The 19,481-nt window shown below is 39.8% G+C and overlaps 1 protein-coding gene across 2 annotated transcripts in view; it reads left to right on the top strand.

Annotated features, from left to right (window-relative positions):
- The window catches only part of FOXN1 (forkhead box N1), a 136,860-nt gene extending 121,658 nt beyond the window's left edge, over positions 1 to 15,202 (top strand). For both annotated transcript variants that reach the window (XM_082245305.1, XM_082245304.1), the window contains exons 8-10: positions 6,054 to 6,261; positions 7,303 to 7,779; positions 14,668 to 15,202. In XM_082245305.1, coding sequence (XP_082101431.1) covers positions 6,054 to 6,261; positions 7,303 to 7,779; positions 14,668 to 14,939 — 957 coding nt within the window. In that variant the 3' untranslated portion in view covers positions 14,940 to 15,202. The remainder of the gene's footprint in view (positions 1 to 6,053; positions 6,262 to 7,302; positions 7,780 to 14,667) is intronic.
- Positions 15,203 to 19,481: the final 4,279 nt, after the last annotated feature.

Below are 19,481 nucleotides of genomic sequence, written 5' to 3'. Positions count from 1 at the left end.
TATTTTAAAGTTTCCTCAGTGCTTGAAAAGTCGAGAATGGTTGATCTAACCAATCAAGATGCAGAAATTTGGTAGTGAGCACTGGTGACCAAAGGTCTGTTCAACTAAAGCTGGCCATAGATTAACTGAAATTTGGCAGGTTTAGCAGGGACCAGCCAAATTTTGATCCATCTATGGCCATTACTGTATGAGAGACTAGCATAATGGTCAGTGGGAAAAGTGCTTCTCACATTTGTGCAAAATGCAAAAAAACCCAGTCTTTACAGATAGCTAAATTGACGTTTAAAGGTACTAGACATGGTCTGGGCATCTAAGCTGCTATGACTATGTCAAACCTTTATTTACCTCCACATTGGTCATAAAAGGTTTAAATATTAGAGGTGAATTCCAATTATGGATATGTTTAGTTACATTGATCCAGCTTGGGCCAATGTGACTATGTATAAACCATGAGAAAAATATATCACAGCGCAAACAATAGTGTATGACAATAAAGTGATTACGTTCTACTCAAAAAAACTCATAAAGTGCACCGTGCAATTATGTGCAAAAAATGGGGTGTAGAAACCATGTAAACATATACTATATAAATATAATTAAAATATATAAATATAAAGTGCCAGTCCAGATGTAATAGTTGTTTAAGATCTCAGTAGATGATAAGATGTACACAGTCCCAAAAAATGTCTCACAAAGGTGCTGGAGTGCCAGGAAGAAAGTGCACAAAACATGCAATCTTTTGTGGTGCAGTGAGCCAGTGCCGGACCTCCCCCTTTGGGTGTTCACTTACCGGACAATGGTGACCCCTATGCTGTATAGCAATAGAGATCGACAAGGCTTATGTCCTAGTAAGGAACTAGTACTGCTTCTCTATTACCTCTTTGTGTTCTGTTATGTAGACTATACAGTAGACTCCAAGAGGCTAATACCAAGTCAAATTCAGACATCACATCCGGGCATTGGTCAGTTTACAGGAGTTGTAATAGCCGGTTCCTTACTAGGACATAAGCCTTGTCGATCTCTATTGCTATACAGCATAGGGGTCACCATTGTCCGGTAAGTGAACACCCAAAGGGGGAGGTCCGGCACTGGCTCACTGCACCACAAAAGATTGCATGTTTTGTGCACTTTCTTCCTGGCACTCCAGCACCTTTGTGAGACATTTTTTGGGACTGTGTACATCTTATCATCTACTGAGATCTTAAACAACTATTACATCTGGACTGGCACTTTATATTTATATATTTTAATTATATTTATATAGTATATGTTTACATGGTTTCTACACCCCATTTTTTGCACATAATTGCACGGTGCACTTTATGAGTTTTTTTGAGTAGAACGTAATCACTTTATTATCATACACTATTGTTTGCGCTGTGATATATTTTTCTCGTATTTATGAATTTTGGGTTACCACTATTTATGAACAGCTGCATTCTAGAAATTTTAAATATTGTCATTAGTTAATTCACTTATCTTTGCGCTGTATTTGCACTGCACTATGTATAAACCATACCTGGTTAATGCCCCTGGAAGCTGGAAATCTCTAAAGTAGACACCACTTTTCAAGTGATCTCCACTTGCTTCCAGGTCCCCTACGGAGAAGTTGCCCAACTGCATTGTGAACAAAGGAGGTCACTCACTCAGCTCAGGTGCCATTCAAAGAGTAAAAGCAAACGTTCTCTGATTGGACAAGGTGGAGAGTGCAATTTCACTGCCCCGCCTCCTTACTTCATCCAATCACAGAATGCTTTGCATTAATTCGGAAAATGTAAAGCATTCCCTCAATGGTGCCCTTGCTGAGCAGCTGACTCCTTTCTTCAGAATATAGTAGGGCAGTCAGGGAACCCAGAGGCAAGTGGAGATCACTGGATTAGCGGTGTCTACTTCAGGGATTTTCAGCTTTCAGGGGTAACGGCTAGGTAAGGTATGTATATTTACATTGTTCCAAAATGGAGCAATGTAACTATGTATAAAATATCTATACTTGGATTTCCTCTTTAATATTAGAAAAAAAAAATGACAGGATTGTCTTTACTTTTTTTTATAAGTGCAATTAATTGTCTGTGCTGATAATCCGAGCCTTTCTTGGTGTTTAACAATTCAGTACTAGGAATGAAAATTCAATGTAATTATCTGGGATGGGAAGGATTTGACAGAAGGCTGAATATATGTGTGATTATGCAGAAAGATACAGACACAACAATAAAAATGATGCATGCCACTTAACATCTTCCTGAATGACAAGATTCTGTTTGTAGGCAGGGTGAGTGGAAAGTGCATTTTGTATTATTTTGATTTCAAAATAATAATTAGCGAAGTAAGGAAATAAGCCTATTTGATAATGTGCTGTGTCAGAAGCCCTGACATAAGGGATTTGTCACATCAAAAATGTTGTTTATTTTCTTGCCTCATAATGATTATTCTGAAATCTGCTAGCACTTCAAAGCAAACATGTGCTATGAGAAATACAGAGGCTGCCACTGTACACTTCTTTCTGATAATACTAGGTGCCTGGCTGCCTCTGACTTCAATACTCACTGACCCGGTACAGCAGCAAGCAAAGTCCTGACTGGCTTTGGTCTGTGAATTAGAAACAACGGAAGCCATAGGATCACAATGACAGTTACAGAAAAAATATGTCCAAAATTGACACTTTTTTTACAAGCTTCTGCTTTTTTTTTATCTTATTAAAGGATGGTTGTATTTTTGTATCAATTTCCCACCTTTAAGTTAACCACTTAAGCCCCGGAAGATTTTACCCCCTTCCTGACCAGGGGCTATTTTGCGATTCGGCACTGCGTGACTTTAACGGACAATTGCGCGGTCGTGCGACGCTGTACCTAAACGAATTTGACGTCCTTTTTTTCCCACAAACAGAGCTTTCTTTTGGTGGTATTTGATCACCTGTGCGATTTTTACTTTTTGCGCTATAAACAAAAAAAGAGCGCCAATTTTGCAAAAATAACAATATTTTTCACATTTTTTTATATGAAATTCCCAAAAAAAATGTAAAAATCAAAATTTTTTAACATTTTAGGCCAATTTGTTTTATGCTACATATGTTTGGTTAAAAAAAATCGCAAAAAGTGTATTTTGATTGGTTTGCGCAAAATTTATTGCGTTTACTAACTAAGGGAAAGATTTTTGTCATTTTTGGTGTTTTTTTTTAACGCGTAATGGCGGCCATCTGCGATTTTTTTTGCGGTACTGCGACATTGCGGCGGACAGTTAGGACCCTTGACTGACATTTTTGACACTTTTGGGGTTACCAGTGACATTACTACAGTAATCAGTGCTATACATATACACTGTTACTGCAAAATGACACTGGCAGAGAAGGGGTTAACTTTATTGGGGAAGGAGGGGTTAAGTGTGTCCCTAGGGGCGTGCTTCTAACTGTGATTGGCTGTGGCTTGAGGTGTAAGAACAGTGATCAACGGTCCTACATAGTAGAACCGTATGATCACTATTCATACAGAGGGGAGAATGACAGGCGGCTTGTTTACATTAGCCGCCTGCCTTTCTCCATTCACGGCGGACGATCGCGAGTGACCGGCGGACATCGGGTCCGCCAGTCACACGCACGGACTTCCCAGGGAACGAGCCGGGGCGGGAGCGCGCCTCCGCGGGCGCGAGCTCGCCCGCTATTGGCTCGCAAGCAAGTGACAGGCTAGTGACGTACCAGTACGTCACTTTGCCTGGCCGGGGCTGACCGCCGCAGTATATGTACTTGCGGCGGTCGGCAACCGGTTAAGCTGCACTAGCCCTCACCCGCAGCCATTGACTTACCATACTTCCAAAGCCATGGACTGCTCTGGTATTTGCACCTTTGGCACCAATTACAGCCTCATGTCGTTACCCGTTCTGACAAAAATCTCTTCCAATGAAAGAGAGGAATCAAAGAGAAACCTCCCACAAAGGGAAACAAGGGACACAAACAGCAACAAAAATTAAAACAAGATATTTACCCCCCCCCCCCTCCCCGCTCTATTCAGAACAAAGAAACAAGTTTGGCTTCAATCATAATGCTGGCTCTACTAGCTAACTACTAATTTTCATTTAGTGTAAATGTTCCAAATGTGCCAGTGTCCAGCCCCCTTGCCATACAGTGCATCTGGAAAGTATTCACAGCGCTTCACTTTTTCCACATTTTGTTATGTTACAGCTTTATTCTGAAATGGTTCAATTCATTATTTTCCTTAAAATTCTACAAACAATACCCCATATTGACAATGGTAAAGAGGTTTGTTTGAAATCTTTGCAAATTTATTAAAAATTGTAAAAATCACATGCACAGTTCTCACAGCCTTTGCCGCCATGGCACTCAAAATTCAGCTCAGATGACTCCTGTTTCCACTGATCATCCTTGAGATGTTTCTACAACTTGATTGAAGTCCACCTGTGGTAAATTCAGTTGACTGCACATGATTTGGAAAGGCACAAGCCTTTTATAGGTCCCACAGTTAACAGTGCATTTCAGAGCACAAACCAAGCCATGAAGTCTAAGGAGCTATCTGTAGACCTCCGAGACAGGATTGTATTGAGGCACAAATCTAGGGAAGGCTACAGAAAAATGTCTGCAGCATTGAAGGTCCCAATGATCACAGTGGCCTCCATCATACGTAAATGGAAGAAGTTTGGAACCACCGTGACTGTTTCTAGAGTGGGCCGCCCGGCCAAACTGAGGGATCAGGGGAGAAGGGTCTTAGTCAGGGAGGTGACAAAGAACCCAATAGTCACTCTTACAGAACTCCAGCATTTTTCTGTGGAGAGAGGAGAACCTTCCAGAAGAACAACCATCTCTGCAGCACTCCACCATTTAGGCCTGTATGGCAGAGTGGCCACTCCTCAGTAAAAGGCACATGACAGCCCATCTGGAGTTTGCCAAAAGGCACCTGAAGGACTCTTAGACTATGAGAAACAAAAATCTCTGGTCTGATGAAACAATGATTGAACTCTTTGGCCTGAATTGCAAGCGTCATGTCTGGAGGAAACCTGGCACTGCTCTTAACCTTGCCAATACAATCCCTACATTGAAGAATGGTGGTGGCAGCATCATGTTGTGGGGATGTTTTTTTAGCGGCAGGAGCTGTCAGGCTAGTCAGGATTGAAGGAAAGATAAATGCAGCAATGTACAGAGACACCATTGATGAAAACCTGCTCCAGAGTGCTCTGGACCACAGACTGGGGCAAAGGTTCATTTTCCAACAGGATAACAGCCCTAAGCATACAGCCAAAGGAGTGGCTAAAAGACAATTCTGTGAATGTCCTTCAGTGGCCCAGCCAGAGCCCAGACCTGAACCCAATTGAACATCTCTTGAGAGATCTGAAAATGGCTGTGCGCCCACATTTCTCATCCATCCTGATGGAGCTTGAGTGGTCTTGCAGAGAAGAATGGGAGAAACTGCCCAAAAATAGGTGTGCCAAGCTTGCCGCATCATACTCAAAAAGACTTGAGGCTCGAATTGGTGCCAAAGGAGCTTCAACAAAGTATTGGGCAAAAGCTGTGAATACTTATGTAGATGAGATTTATTTCATTTTTTATTTTCAATATATTTGCAAAGATTTTAAACAAACTTCTTTCACGTTGTCATTATGGGGTATTGTTTGTAGTCTTTTAAGGAAAATTATGAATTTAATCCATTTTGGAAAAAGGTTGTAAAATAAAAAATTGTGGAAAAAGTGAAGAGCTGTGCATACTTTCCGGATGCACTGTAGCTATATTGTGCGGTTGATAGCAACAGTTGTAAGGCCACTTCATTATTCAGGGGAAACACACAAACTGGTTTCCTATGCATGGGATGGAGAACTGACAAGTAATATATGACCTAGTTTGCAACTTCTTGGAGCAACAATCAGTTAGGCAGGTTCTACACAAGAGATTGCAGGAATTGTAGGAGTGCCTAATGGTATGCAAATACCATTACACAAATAAATGATGCTGTAGAATAATATACAGTATATTTGTTGGTGTAGTCTGTATTTTCTATTCTATGCATGTGCTGCAAAATAAATAGTGAATTAACAAACACCTCCTGTGTTTCTAGACTGCGCCAGATGGGTGGAAGAATTCTGTGCGTCACAACCTGTCCCTCAACAAGTGCTTTGAAAAAGTAGAAAATAAATCGGGAAGTTCTTCCCGAAAAGGATGTTTATGGGCACTAAACCCAGCCAAGATTGACAAGATGCAAGAAGAACTGCAAAAGTGGAAGAGAAAGGATCCTGTCACTGTGAGGAAAAGCATGGCTAAACCAGGTATGCAAACTAGTCTGTGTATCATGCCATTCAAACTAGAAAAGAGCAATCTATTAGAAACCACACACAAAATACTGTATATTCTAAAGCAGTGGTCCTCAACTCCGGTCCTCAGGGCCCACTAACAGGCCATATTTTAAGTATTACCTTGGGGAGATGCAGACTAGAGTACTGCAATCACTGAGCAGCAAATGATATCACCTGGGATGTATTTCAGTTATCTTGCAAATCTGGCCTGTTAGTGGGCCCTGTAGGCCAGGGTTGAGGACCACTGTTCTAAAGGATAAAAGAAATAACTGACTGTATGGCAGCTATATGTTTGATTTCAAAATGAAACCAGGGACTGCACAGAAACTCAAATAGAGAAGAAGAAAATGAATGGAGCATGTGTTGACCTCTCTGTAGAGGGAGTAGACCAGGCCTCTCCAAAATTTTCATTAAGAGGGCCACATTGTGCAAAGGCCCCGATTAGATTACCTTTTACATCAGGGTTTCTTCAGAGCTCCCATGAAATTCCCTTTTTCATCAGAGTCCTCTTTACATCAGAATCCCCACTGGAGTTCTCTTTATATCTGCATCCCCCCTTATAGAGTCCGCGTGCAGGGTGGGGGTCTTGAAGTGGAGATCATAGCAGCCTCTGATGACATAATCTGTGCACATTGAGGATACGCCATTGACCCTAGCTGCAGGCCGGATAAAATCTTGTAATGAGTTGGATATGGTCCACAGGCCGCAGTTTGGAGACCCCCGAACTAGACCATTATAATAGCTTTGGCAATAGTTTACCCTAACAACATTGGTAATGTTATAGAAAGTGATGACAGGAGTGCTCTACAGTAATATAACTGAGCAGCAGGAAGGAAGTGGAAGAGAACGGAAGCAAGATGGACTTGCATAGACATAAAGCAACAAAGATTGCTAGGTAAAATTGACACACATTGTTTTTCTTTAAGACCTAGAGCCCTCTGAAGTATTTGTCTGCCACTGAACAATACAGGATTTTACAAATTAATTTCTTTACATCTTTCTTTTTCTCTTCAGAGGACCTTGACAAGCTGATAGGAGAGAGAACGGAGAAGCTCAGGTCTACCTTGTTAGCTTGCAGTGCTTCGGGTCTAATGAATACATCAGCATCAATGCAGTTGACCATGCACGAACAAAACATTTCCTCCCTGCAGACCATGCATGAGGTGTCTGAATCTATGCATGGCAAAAAGCAGCCACCATGCTATAATTCACTACCACATGGCTACCCTCAGATTTCACCAGCGATGATTCAGCAATCCCATGGCTTGGCTCAGAACCATTTTTCTTCAGCAGATAACCAAGATGAAATAAATACACAACCCCTTAATCCCCAGGACTCTCCAATACCTGCCCATACCCCACCTCTTCACAATATGAAGATGATTACAGAGCATTCCCCAACCAGGACCATGCATGACCACCTGATAGAAGGGGAGCTGAGCACTGACATTGATGCCCTCAATCCTTCACTTACCGACTTTGAACTTCAAGGTATGATCTAATAACTGTTATTCGCTGACTCGGGGTAGGAATTTTCTGGTATTAGCGGTATCCCCGAGTCACGCTCGGGGTCAATGGGCAGAGCGTGCAGACAGCGCAGCGGAGCTTCTCTTACCTTATCCTGGCGATCCAGCGATGATCTTCCATTGCTGTGACCGCCAGCGAGATCTCCGCCGCTCGTCTGTCGGTAGGAGGACTTCCTAGTTCCGTTCCCTGCAGCAGCAATGCTGCATGGGAGCGGAACTAGGGAGGGAAATTCAAAAAAAAAAAAAAAAAAACGTTGCACATAACACATTTTATATTATATATATGCATATATATATGCATATATATATATATATATATATATATATATGCAAATATATATATATATATATATATATATATATATGCAAATATATATATATATATATACATATATACACACACACACACATATATATATATATATAAAATTATATTATTGATTCGATTATAATTCATGTGTTATATATATATATACACACACACATATATATATATAAATATATATATATATACACACACATATATATATATATATATAATATATAGCGCATGAATTATAATCTAATCAATAATATAATTTTATTATATATATTATATATTAAATAATAAAATAATATTATTGATTCAATTATAATTCACTTGTTTGTGTTTCAAATTTATCACATCTGGGATGTCTACTAGACTCTTGTTTTGGTCAGGTTTAAGTCAGTAATTACTAAGAATTGTAGGCCTATAATACATAACGCCAAATTTCCATGAAAAGAATTGTACCGCTTTTGGAACAGAATTCCTGACAGAATCATACCGCCAGGGAGGTTAAGAAAAGACTTCTTATGTAGCACATATATTTTTATAATGCTACAGGTATTTTACCCACCGAGGTTAGGTATTACTAGTAGGTGTGCACCAAATGTCAAATTTCTTGATGTAGCTATGCTACAGTAGGGTTATGCACCAATACAATCTTTGTATGCTATATGCTTGGTAACTTTCTACACTTGTTTATGCATCTTAACACAGCATATACGTGGTCTGTGGTTGTTTCTTCCACATGGTGGGCGGCCATGCAGAGGCCAATAGTTTTTAAGTGATGCAACCCGTTTGAACATTGTTTCCAATGTTAGAGAGGTTGTGCAGAGTCAAAAGTGCAATTTAATACATTTTTTATAAATTTTAACTTGATTAACTAGTGATTTCTTGATATACAAGTAGCGTCATGTCACAACTGAGTATAAAAGAGAAGAGAGGTGCCTCTAAGTGTAGTAATATGGTTACACTTAATGAAGGTTCAACATTTAGCAACTCACATGGTTGATGATTAAAACAGGCACCTCTAAGTAAGTAGGCATCGAGGGTAAAGCTGTCTACAGAGACCGTCCTCCGCACCGCCATTGACGTCATCCCTTGCACACTGCGCTCCACGAGCGCTTCAAGCCTCGCATTCAGATTGCTCTACTGCAGGGTAGTCTTCCCGGTCATGGCTGCAGACTGACGGTGGTGAAAGCTGGCGGTAAGGGGGGCGGTCTATGTGGACAGGTTTACCCTGGATGCCTGCATTCTTAAGCTGTATATACACTGTACAATTTTCTTTAGATTTTTTCCTTTATATTTACCAAAACCATATAATATGAGGTCAAACTTAAACACTTTAAATTTGAATGCAATTAGGCAGGCCCTTGCACTACATACCATAGTTGAAGGTAAATCTAAAGGAAATCGAACAACAAAAGTTGTAAAGTGTGTATCCAGCTTTAGATGTTCCTCTTTTAATCATTACCATGTTACATAGTTACATAGTAGTTGAGGTTGAATAAAGACAATAGTCCATCCAGTTCAACCTGTGTAGGTGTGTGTGGCCGTAATCATCTCTCATACCCCTGAATGTTCTGATCCTTGAGATGTACGTCCAAGAGTCTTTTGAAAGCAACCATACTTCCCACAGAAACCACCTCTTGTGGTAGAGAATTCCACAATCCTGTAGCCCTAACAGTAAAGAACCCCCTGCGTTGTCTGATGTTAAAACGCTTCTCCTCTAATCGCATTGTATGTCCCCGAGTCCTCATGCAATCCTTTCGACTGAATAGCTTTTTTTCTATGCTGAGATCACCATTGAGGTATTTATAAATTGCTATCATGTCCCCTCTCAGGCGTCTCTTCTCCACGGAGAATAAATCAAGCGATTGCAGACGCTCTTCATAATTAAGGTCCTCCAATCCCCTAATTAGTTTAGTTGCCCTTCTCTGGACTCTCTCCAGCTCCAACACATCCCTCCTGAGGACTGGCAACCAGAACTGGACAGAATACTCCAGATGCGGTCGGACCAGAGTTTTATAAAGTGGTAGAATTATAGTTTTATCTCTGGAATACATCCCTTTCTTTATGCATGCTAATATTCTGCCGGCTTTGGCAGCTGCCGCTTGACATTGCATGCTATTGCTTAGTCTATCCTCTAACAAGACTCCCAGATCTTTCTCCATTTTTGATTTCCCCAAAGGTTCCCCCCCTAAAGTGTATTGTGCTTTTATGTTTTTAGTCCCCAAGTGCAAAACTTTACACTTCTCCACATTAAACCTCATTTGCCATGTCGTTGCCCACTCTGTTATTTTGTCCAGGTCATTCTGTAGGATAGGATAAGATTCTTCATGCCATGCAGTTATTGCCCTGCCCAATTTTGTGTCATCTGCAAAAATTGATATAGAACTACTGATCCCGTCCTCAATGCTGTTTATGAATAAATTGAACAGGGTTGGTCCCAGGACTGAGCCTTGGGGGACCCCACTTACCACCTCAGACCAGTCTGAGTATGCGCTATTTATTACCACCCTTTGGACACGTCCTTTTAGCCAGTTCCGTATCCAAGAGCAAACCTTGCAGTCAATACCTGCAGACCTTATTTTATAAATCAAGCGCTTGTGGGGAACTGTATCAAACGCCTTAGCGAAATCCAGGTACACCACATTCTCTGGTCTCCCCCTATCTAGCTCATAGCTCACCTCCTCATAGAATGTTAAGAGATTGGTTTGACAAGAATGCCCATTTGTGAACCCGTGCTGATTACTGCCTTTGATGTTGTTGTCTTTAGCAAACTCTACAATATAGTCCCTTATCATCCCCTCCAGAAGTTTACATACTATCGATGTCAGACTGACAGGCCTATAATTTCCCATTTTCCATTTCCCAATGTGAGTTGCTAAATGTTGAATCTTCTTTAAATGTAACTATATTGCTACACTTAGAGGCCCTCCTTTTTATACTCTGTAGTTCCTGCTGCATTTTGCTTCCAATCCCCTTATGGAGGCTGCCATTTGTGGATGGACATTTTATGATTACACAACCCATCACATTGCTATAATCTTGTTATATGGACTATAAACTGAAGGACTTCTGAGAAAATGATTGTAGAAATGAATCATCTGAGTTTCTATTATTTCTTATGGGGAAATTCACTTTCATATAAGAGTGCTTTGGATTACAAGCATATTTCCTGAACTAATTATGCTTCTAATCCAAGGTGTTACTGTACTCCTGAATATCCACCGCGTGAAGATAACCAGATGTTAAAACTCCTCCACCATTTATGCACTCACCAGGTTTACAAAATGTACATGCATGTCCTAGCCAATTCATACTTGAATGGTCCACAAAGTCTTCCACATTGCACAATACAAGAAAACTCAAGATGCTGTGAAAAAAAAATCATCCGACAGAGCTGGAAATATCGTATATAGTGTAGTAATTATTGCACTTGGTTTCCTAATAAAAAATGATATGCATGTATGAAAAATAAAAAGCTGCAGCATATATATAAATCTCCAATACAAACAAACAATCACAGCAGGACTTGCTAAGATGGTCGCCGAACTGGAACCAAGAAAATGGGGTTGTAAGCACGTAAGGCCCCTCCCAAAACATTTTGCAGGCATGCACGTCCTCAGGGGATAAGCCTCATTATACTACCTTTAAAGTCCTACAATATAGAGTTCTTTTTGTATATTTGATCATAACTGGGATGTAGTACTTACTCTCCATATCTTTAGAATCAGTCCATACATACACATATATGGTATCTATTAAAGCCTAAAGCCTCGTCTGTTTTTTGTTGCATGCTAGTCTCATGTCGAAAGTGAAGAGGTTACTTTCATACGAAAATTTCCGTACAACAGAATTCAACTTCAGAAGTGATGTCATGTGTTGAATTGTTTTGTATGTGTTCTTTCGTTTCTGAGCATGCCTAGTCTTGCTCTTATGACTTTTTTCAGATGAAAACTGTACTAATTAAACGAAAATTGGACGTTGTGTTGACGTACGATAATAATTTTATAGCCTGCACATCCAGTTTATGTTGTCCAAAAATTCATAATCAGCTGTCAAAAGCACTATACTAACAATCCGAAAATCGGCTGATAGTTCATCGGACGAAATTTTCCTGTGTACGGGCCTTAACCACTTGCCGACCGCTCACGTTGCTGCTACTGCAGCAGAGCGACTTTGCTGGGTCCAGCAACGTAGACCTACGTCGCTGGATTCCTCGCTCCTGCTGTATTCAGATACAGCGGGAGTCAGGCCAGGGGAGGAGAGGCGGTGATCACCGCCGCTCTTCCCTGATGGTTGGGGGAAAGAGTGAGGAAATCCTGGTCAGGAATGGAGTAAAATCTTCCGGTCTTAAAGTGGTTAAAAATACGGTCATTGAGAATTTTTTTGTCAAAGACATGTATCTAAATACATTTTGGCCTAAATATATGACAAAAATTGAATATATTGGATATTTTTTAACTGTCAAAGTAGAAAATGTCAATTTTTTTGCAAAATGTTTGCTATTTTTTTATTAATATCGCAAAAAATGAAAAGCGCAGAGATGATCAAATACAACCAAAAGAAAGCTCTATTTGTGGGGAAAAAAAAGGACATAAATGTAATTCAAATACAGTGTCGCAAGACCGCGCAATTGTCCGTTAAAGTAACGCAGTGCAGAATCACAAAATATAGCCTGGTCAGGAATGGAGTAAAATCTTCTGGTCTTAAAGTGGTTAAAAATACGCTCATTGAGAATATTTTTTGTCAAAGACATTTAGCTAAATACATTTTGGCCTAAATATATGACAAAAATTGAATATATTGGATATTTCTTAACTGCCAAAGTAGTAAATGTCAATTTTTTAGCAAAATGTTTGCTCTTTTTTTATTAATATCGCAAAAAATGAAAAGCGCAGAGGTGACCAAATACCTCCAAAAGAAAGCTCTGTTTGTGGGAAAAAAAGGACGTAAATTTTGTTTGGGTATGGCGTTGCATGACCGCGCAATTGTCAGTTAAATTCGCACAGTGTCAAGTTGAAAAAAGTGGCCTGGACGTTAAGCAGGAAAATCCTCAGGTCCTAAAGTGGTTAAGTGTGATCAAAATAAAAATTTTAAAAAACTAAAAGACCTGTTAGGTGAAATCTTCCTCTGCCCATGCCTCAGCCTGTAATTTTTTGGTGTGTAGGTGATTAATAGAACTGTGGGAGCTGTCACAGGTTCTTATCGAGAGCCTTTCCACTCAGCTCCCTTATGCATAGAAGCCAGTACTACAGCTTCTATGAACAAAACAGAATCTATGAATGGAAGATGGTCAGATGATTGATAGGTCAATATATTGTAACCATCGTATACGATGACAGTTGTCATAGGCAAATATTCTCCCTGTAAGGGCACTTTCACACGGGCGGTCCGATCAGATCCGCCTGTCATTTTTTTAGGTGGATCTGATCGGATGCCCCATTAAACCCTATGGAGCAGCGGATGTCAGCGGTGACATGTCCGCTGACACCCGCTGCCATCCGCATCCGATCCTGTCCGTGAAATCCGGACGGATGGAAACCCTATTTTCTATCCGTCCTGGGGATCGGATCGGATCGGATGGGATCGGATGAGAGCGGACAGGCGGTCCGCTCTCATCCGATCCCCCATAGAGAGCAGCGGAGGCTGTGACACCTCCCTCTCCGCACTGCAAGCGGAGACGGAGCTGTCATCCGCCGGTTTAGCTGGGATCGCGGATCGATCCCCGCTGATCAGCACGGATCCGCCTACGGAGGCGGACCGTGTGAAAGAGCCCTTAGGCTACATTCACACGTTTTTTTTTTTTATTGGATTTGCAAATGTAGGTGTTTTTCATTTAGTTTTTATTGCTGTGGCCAATAGAAACCTGTGTAAGTTGTGGAGTGATGCTAGAACAGGGGAAGGGAGCTGCTTTTTGAACTGAAGACGCCTGAAAAAACATTCATTTCTTGCTGTTCAGGCATTTTCCATTGAAGTCTATGGGGACAAAAACACTGAAATCTGCCTGAAAAGTAGCTCATGTACTTTTTTGAGTGACAGTTGTTTTGCTACAGGCGTGAAAATGCTTGAATGTGAACAGGGGCCTTTGAAATTAATGGGATTTTGCTTGTTGAGCGTTTCTGAGCTTCGAGCTAAAAAACACTCAAGTGTGAACGGCGTCTTTATTATTTGTATATGAATGCTTCCTCAAGAACTATTACCATTTTACCTTTCATGGCCATATCAGTGGTGTACAGTGCATACAGCACCCAGAAAAGGTCCTCAAAAGCACAGTGAAAATGCTGTATTGAGTTAGCATGCTGTTCACACTATCATCAATATTGATGAATGAATATTTCTATCTAGAGGCCAGCACATCAATGCAGTAAAATTAGGAATTTAGGCATATAAAAGGAACAATACAGCTATAGCACCCATCCAGCTTATAACAATGCATTCTGTGTCTTTTCTGACAAAGGGACTAGCCCACTTAAAAATGCCAATCAGTGCCGCAAAAATTTTACAAACTCAAATAACTTTTCTTTATGTTTTTTGCAACAGGAAATCTATGGGAGGAGCTAAAGGATGACAGCCTCAATCTGGATCCCATCAATCTTATGTCATCTCCAGCAACCCCTCCTCCACGACAATACTTCCTGCACAATGGCAACTGTGAGAGTAACAACAACGAGATCCACTCTCCGAACAGGAACTCCCATATTGGATTAGGAGACATCCATCTCACACCTCTGTATTCCTCATTCCTTGAGATGGACAATGCTGTTCCTTCATATATTAATAGCGCAGGATCCAAACATGTTGCAATCGTTTAAAATGACTGACACTATTATTAGCTCAGCATTTTTCTATGCTATACGTAAGCTACACCCATGCAAGCTAAAACATAAACATATATGAAACTGCACCATTAAGGGGATTCTAGGCTTTAGCAACTCTGCCTGTAAAACAAAGGCAACCCAAACAAATTTCAAATGTACCATCTCCAAAGCAGTGTTTCTTAACCTTATTTCAGTCAAAGCACCCTTTAAAATTATAGACAATTTCAAGTCACTCTTTGAAATTATGGGCAGTCTCAAGGCACCCCATTCTAAAATGTAAAAAAACGATTCTAATAGATTTACATAATGCAGCAACAGCCACACCTAGGACACCCAACGTTAGAGGTGATTTATTCTTTCATAGCAAATACACTTTTGCGCACTGGTACTGACTAGTATTCCAATGTTCCTCTTCTGCCTCAATTTCTCTCCATCACTTAGCTAATGTGACCCCAATGCTGAGGGAGAGGGGCAGAGGAGGGTCCAACAAGGATGCTGTGGAGGCAACAGACATCCTCCTTATCAACTGATGACGTCATTGGTTGTTAGGATGCCAGTGTCTAGTCCTAATGGTGCATACTGAAAATCCATGGCTTTGTGTAACTAAAAGGCAGGCTTCATCCACCTGCTGGTTTGTATACAATTTTTAGCCATTTTGCCAAGGCACCTGTAGAGAAACCTCCAGGCACCCTGGTTGAAAAAGGCTGCTCTAAAGGATATGTAGCCAGTAAGGTTTTATTTCCTTTCTTGTCTATTATAGTTTTCAGTGTACTGATCACATAGAGCATCCATAAACACAAAATACAAAAACAGTAGTAAGTGGTTGCCCAAACTCCCTTGAATGGAAGTTTCAGGAAATGGGAAGCCCTATTTATTTCATGGGAGCTGTAGTTAACCACCATCCAAGCATTGTGTTATATCCCCGTCCATTTACAGTGTGAATTAGAATACAGTAAGAGATTATGCTAATACTGAAGAACCCCATCTTTAAACACTGTGCCTTAATCTAAAGTAAAATATTAAAATTCATAAGAATTATTTAGATTTTGTTAGTTTGGTGTCATTGTACAGAATTTAATTTAAGTGATGTTTATGCTTTTTTTTTTTTTATCGAGATTTGTTTTCTAATATTTATGTGCCCCAGCCTCCACTTTGTCTAGACGCCACTTTAATAACATTCTTACCTAAAAGGTCTAAGTGGCTAAAAGAATTTAAAAAATAAATACTGTATATTAAAAAAAATATGTTAATTAGGTCCTTTAAAATGAAATAGTTTTGAAGTTTATCATTTTTAGAATGAATACTTTGTACAGAACAAAAAAGTGTTAAGTTTCTGTGGACTGTTTCAATATAGGTTTTATTTCTAGCTTTTTTTGTAAATATGTCAGACACGCTTTTGAAAGCATTTATCATTTTCGGTGCTCTGGACAGCTGGCACACATGCTAAAGGACACACGGATCTATGCATTGTTTAAATCCCCAAAATTTCATAAGGATTTTTTTATAAGGGGAACAAAAGAAAAAAAAAACACGTTTCTATTTGAGACTCATTTCATTAAAATGGCAAGAACGATGTGTTGGGACAAGCTGATCAGTGATGTCACGCGATAAAGCGGGAAAAAACGTATGAGTGATTGAATCAGCTCGAGAAGGTGATGGAAGAAGCTAATGAGTGATGCCACATGAGATAATGAAACAAGCTGAAGAGTGATGCCACTTATAGATGGAAATGGAAATTTCAGAGTCCTACCATATACAAGGAAATTCAAGGAACTCGGAAACATTTCAGATGCATGCATTAATAGATATTTCTTACAGCTTGTCTAGGAACATATGTGAATAGGCATGGCTTTCATAAAGCAGGTGCTGCTTTCCTTTGGGCTGTGCACCCCTGGCTTTTTTGGTGGAATTTCCCATTGCACTTTTTAGTTCATTACTACTTTGTCATAATTTCAAATAACATGGTTTTTATTGTCTCTATACCATAACAACTCATTGAATGTATTGCTATTACTCTATTATATTTGTGCAGTATTATAAAACCCACTTTATATTTCTCAAGATGGATAATATATGGGTTACAAAAATGATGTGTCGTGTTTTTACATTACACAAGGATCACAAAATATTTTGTAGATATATGTTTATGATTAGTAAATAGTGATGCCATTGCTTATGTTTGAAAACTGGTGAATGCACCTCCTTAAAAGACATGTTATTTTTTTATGTCACTCCTGTAAAATATAGCTTTGATTTGGACATCATTTGATATTACATGTACCAATATTGTGATATTGCATGAAAAAAATACTCCATACTGCAAACCCTCAAAAGTACATTAACCACTTAAGGACCGGAGGATTTGGCTGCTCAATGACCAGGCCCTATTTTGCGATTCGGCACTGTGTTATTTTAACAGACAATTGCGCGGTCGTGCGAAGCTGTACCCAAATGAAATTTATGTCCCTTTTTTTCCACAAATAGAGCTTTCTTTTGGTGGTATTTATTCACCTATGCGATTTTTATTTTTTGTGCTGTAAACAAAAAAAGAGCGACAATTTGGAAAAAATTACAATATTTTTCACATTTTTTTATTTGAAATTCTCAAAAAAAAAAAGTAAAAATCAAAATGTTTTAACATTTTAGGCCAATTTGTTTTCTGCTACATATTTTTGGTAAAAAATCGCAATAATCATATTTTGATTGGTTTGCGCAAAAGTTATTGCATTTACTAACTACCGGAAAGATTTATGTCATTTTTATTGTTTTTTTTTTTTACTAGCAATGGCGGCGATCTGCAATTTTTTTTTACAGGACTGCGACATTGCGGCGGACAGATCGGACCCCTAACTGACATTTTTAACACTTTTGGCGGTACCAGTGACATTACTACAGTAATTAGTGCTAAAACTATGCACTGTTACTGTAAAAATGACACTGGCAGGGAAGGGGTTAACATTACTGGTGATCAGTGGGTTAAATGTGTCCCTAGGGGCATGATTCTAACTGTCAGGGGGCATGACTTGTGAAGTAATCACAGAGACATGCGATCCTATATAGCCGGATCACATAGCCTCTGTGAATACTTCAGGGAGAATGACAGACGGCTGTGTTTACATCAGCCGTCTGTCCTCCTCTCTCTCTGCTGCGGGAGATCGCTAGTGGCTGGCCCAGCTAAAGAGTGGGGGCGGAAGCATTCCGCCGGCGGCGCACACTCGCCCCCTAGAGTCTTCTGAGTGAGCGACATAACATAACGTCACTTTGCCCAGGAGCGGCTGCCTGCCGCAGTAAAACTGCGGCAGGCGGTCGTTATGTGGTTAAACCTGAACTCCTGGCAGATTTAAAAGACAGAATTAATTCAGCTATGTGTTCAATAAAACATAATTAAACATATTTTTTAATGTTAGAAATGTACAGTGTAAATATCTGAATTTGACTTTGCATGAGCATCTGTAAACTGTGTACAGCAGAGCTCAGACTAGGAGAAACAGCACAAGGAGCTAGTCAGCTACTTTGCAGTGCTCATGTGCCAATAGGAGACGATAGGAGAAGAAAGGAGTATCAGAGAGATGAGCTCATCAATGTGCTGCTTCTTCATTCATTGTCCAGTCATAGGCTGGGGAGGGATGAGATCTGGAAGTATTACCAAACTCCAGCATATAGTTACATAGTAGTTGAGGTCGAATAAAGTCGATAGTCCATCCAGTTCAACCTGTGTAGGTGTGTGTGGACGTAATCATTTCATATACCCCTGAATGTTTTGATCCTTGAGGTGTACATCCAAGAGTCTTTTAAAAGTAGCCATACTCCCCGCAGTAACTACCATTTGTGGTAGAGAATATAAAAGGTCAGGTTTTCTCCCCTTACAGTCTATATACATCTCAGCTTCCATATAAGCATTTCATCTGTGTATTTAGCTTTTTGCCTGAAGTTCAGCTTTAACAATGGAAACTGTCTTTTGATGGGTTACTTTCCACTGTTCCTTTGACATACGGAAAACATTTATGTGATTATCACATGATCTTCAGTCTAGGTGTAAATGCGGCCTAAATACAACTTATCTTGTAATAAGCAACAAATCTGATTATCCCTGTCATTTACAAGACTGCATTATAAAAATACCTTTGAAGGTTGATTGGTTGCTATGGATAACAAGATTAGGTCACTTTAGAAAACCTTTGGCTGTGATGCATATAATGGAATTCATAACTAAATATGAATGCAAGCTTGAGAATCAGATAAAGCAAGCAACTTGCTTTGAATAAAAAGGACCAGTTTCACTGTAGTAGTTATGATCAGGGCAGTTATCAGAAATAGATAACCAAACAGCAGCGCAGTAATCCTGGTATGTGCAAATTAGCCTACTATAATCATAAATAATATTATAAATACATATATATGATCACACCATATGCATAACAATAAGTGACTATGTGCAATGTGTAAGAGCAAAAAACAAATGGACTCTCCATAGCGTAATACTTTCAAAAAACTTTATTAACCGCCTTAGCGGTATCCCCGAGCGTGACTCGGGGT

Source organism: Pelophylax lessonae (genome assembly GCF_965119305.1).
Source record: "Pelophylax lessonae genome assembly, chromosome: 2".
Classification (NCBI taxonomy): Eukaryota; Metazoa; Chordata; class Amphibia; order Anura; family Ranidae; genus Pelophylax; species Pelophylax lessonae.
Note: the sequence above shows the minus strand (reverse complement) of the source record. Positions and strands in the feature narration are given on the sequence as shown.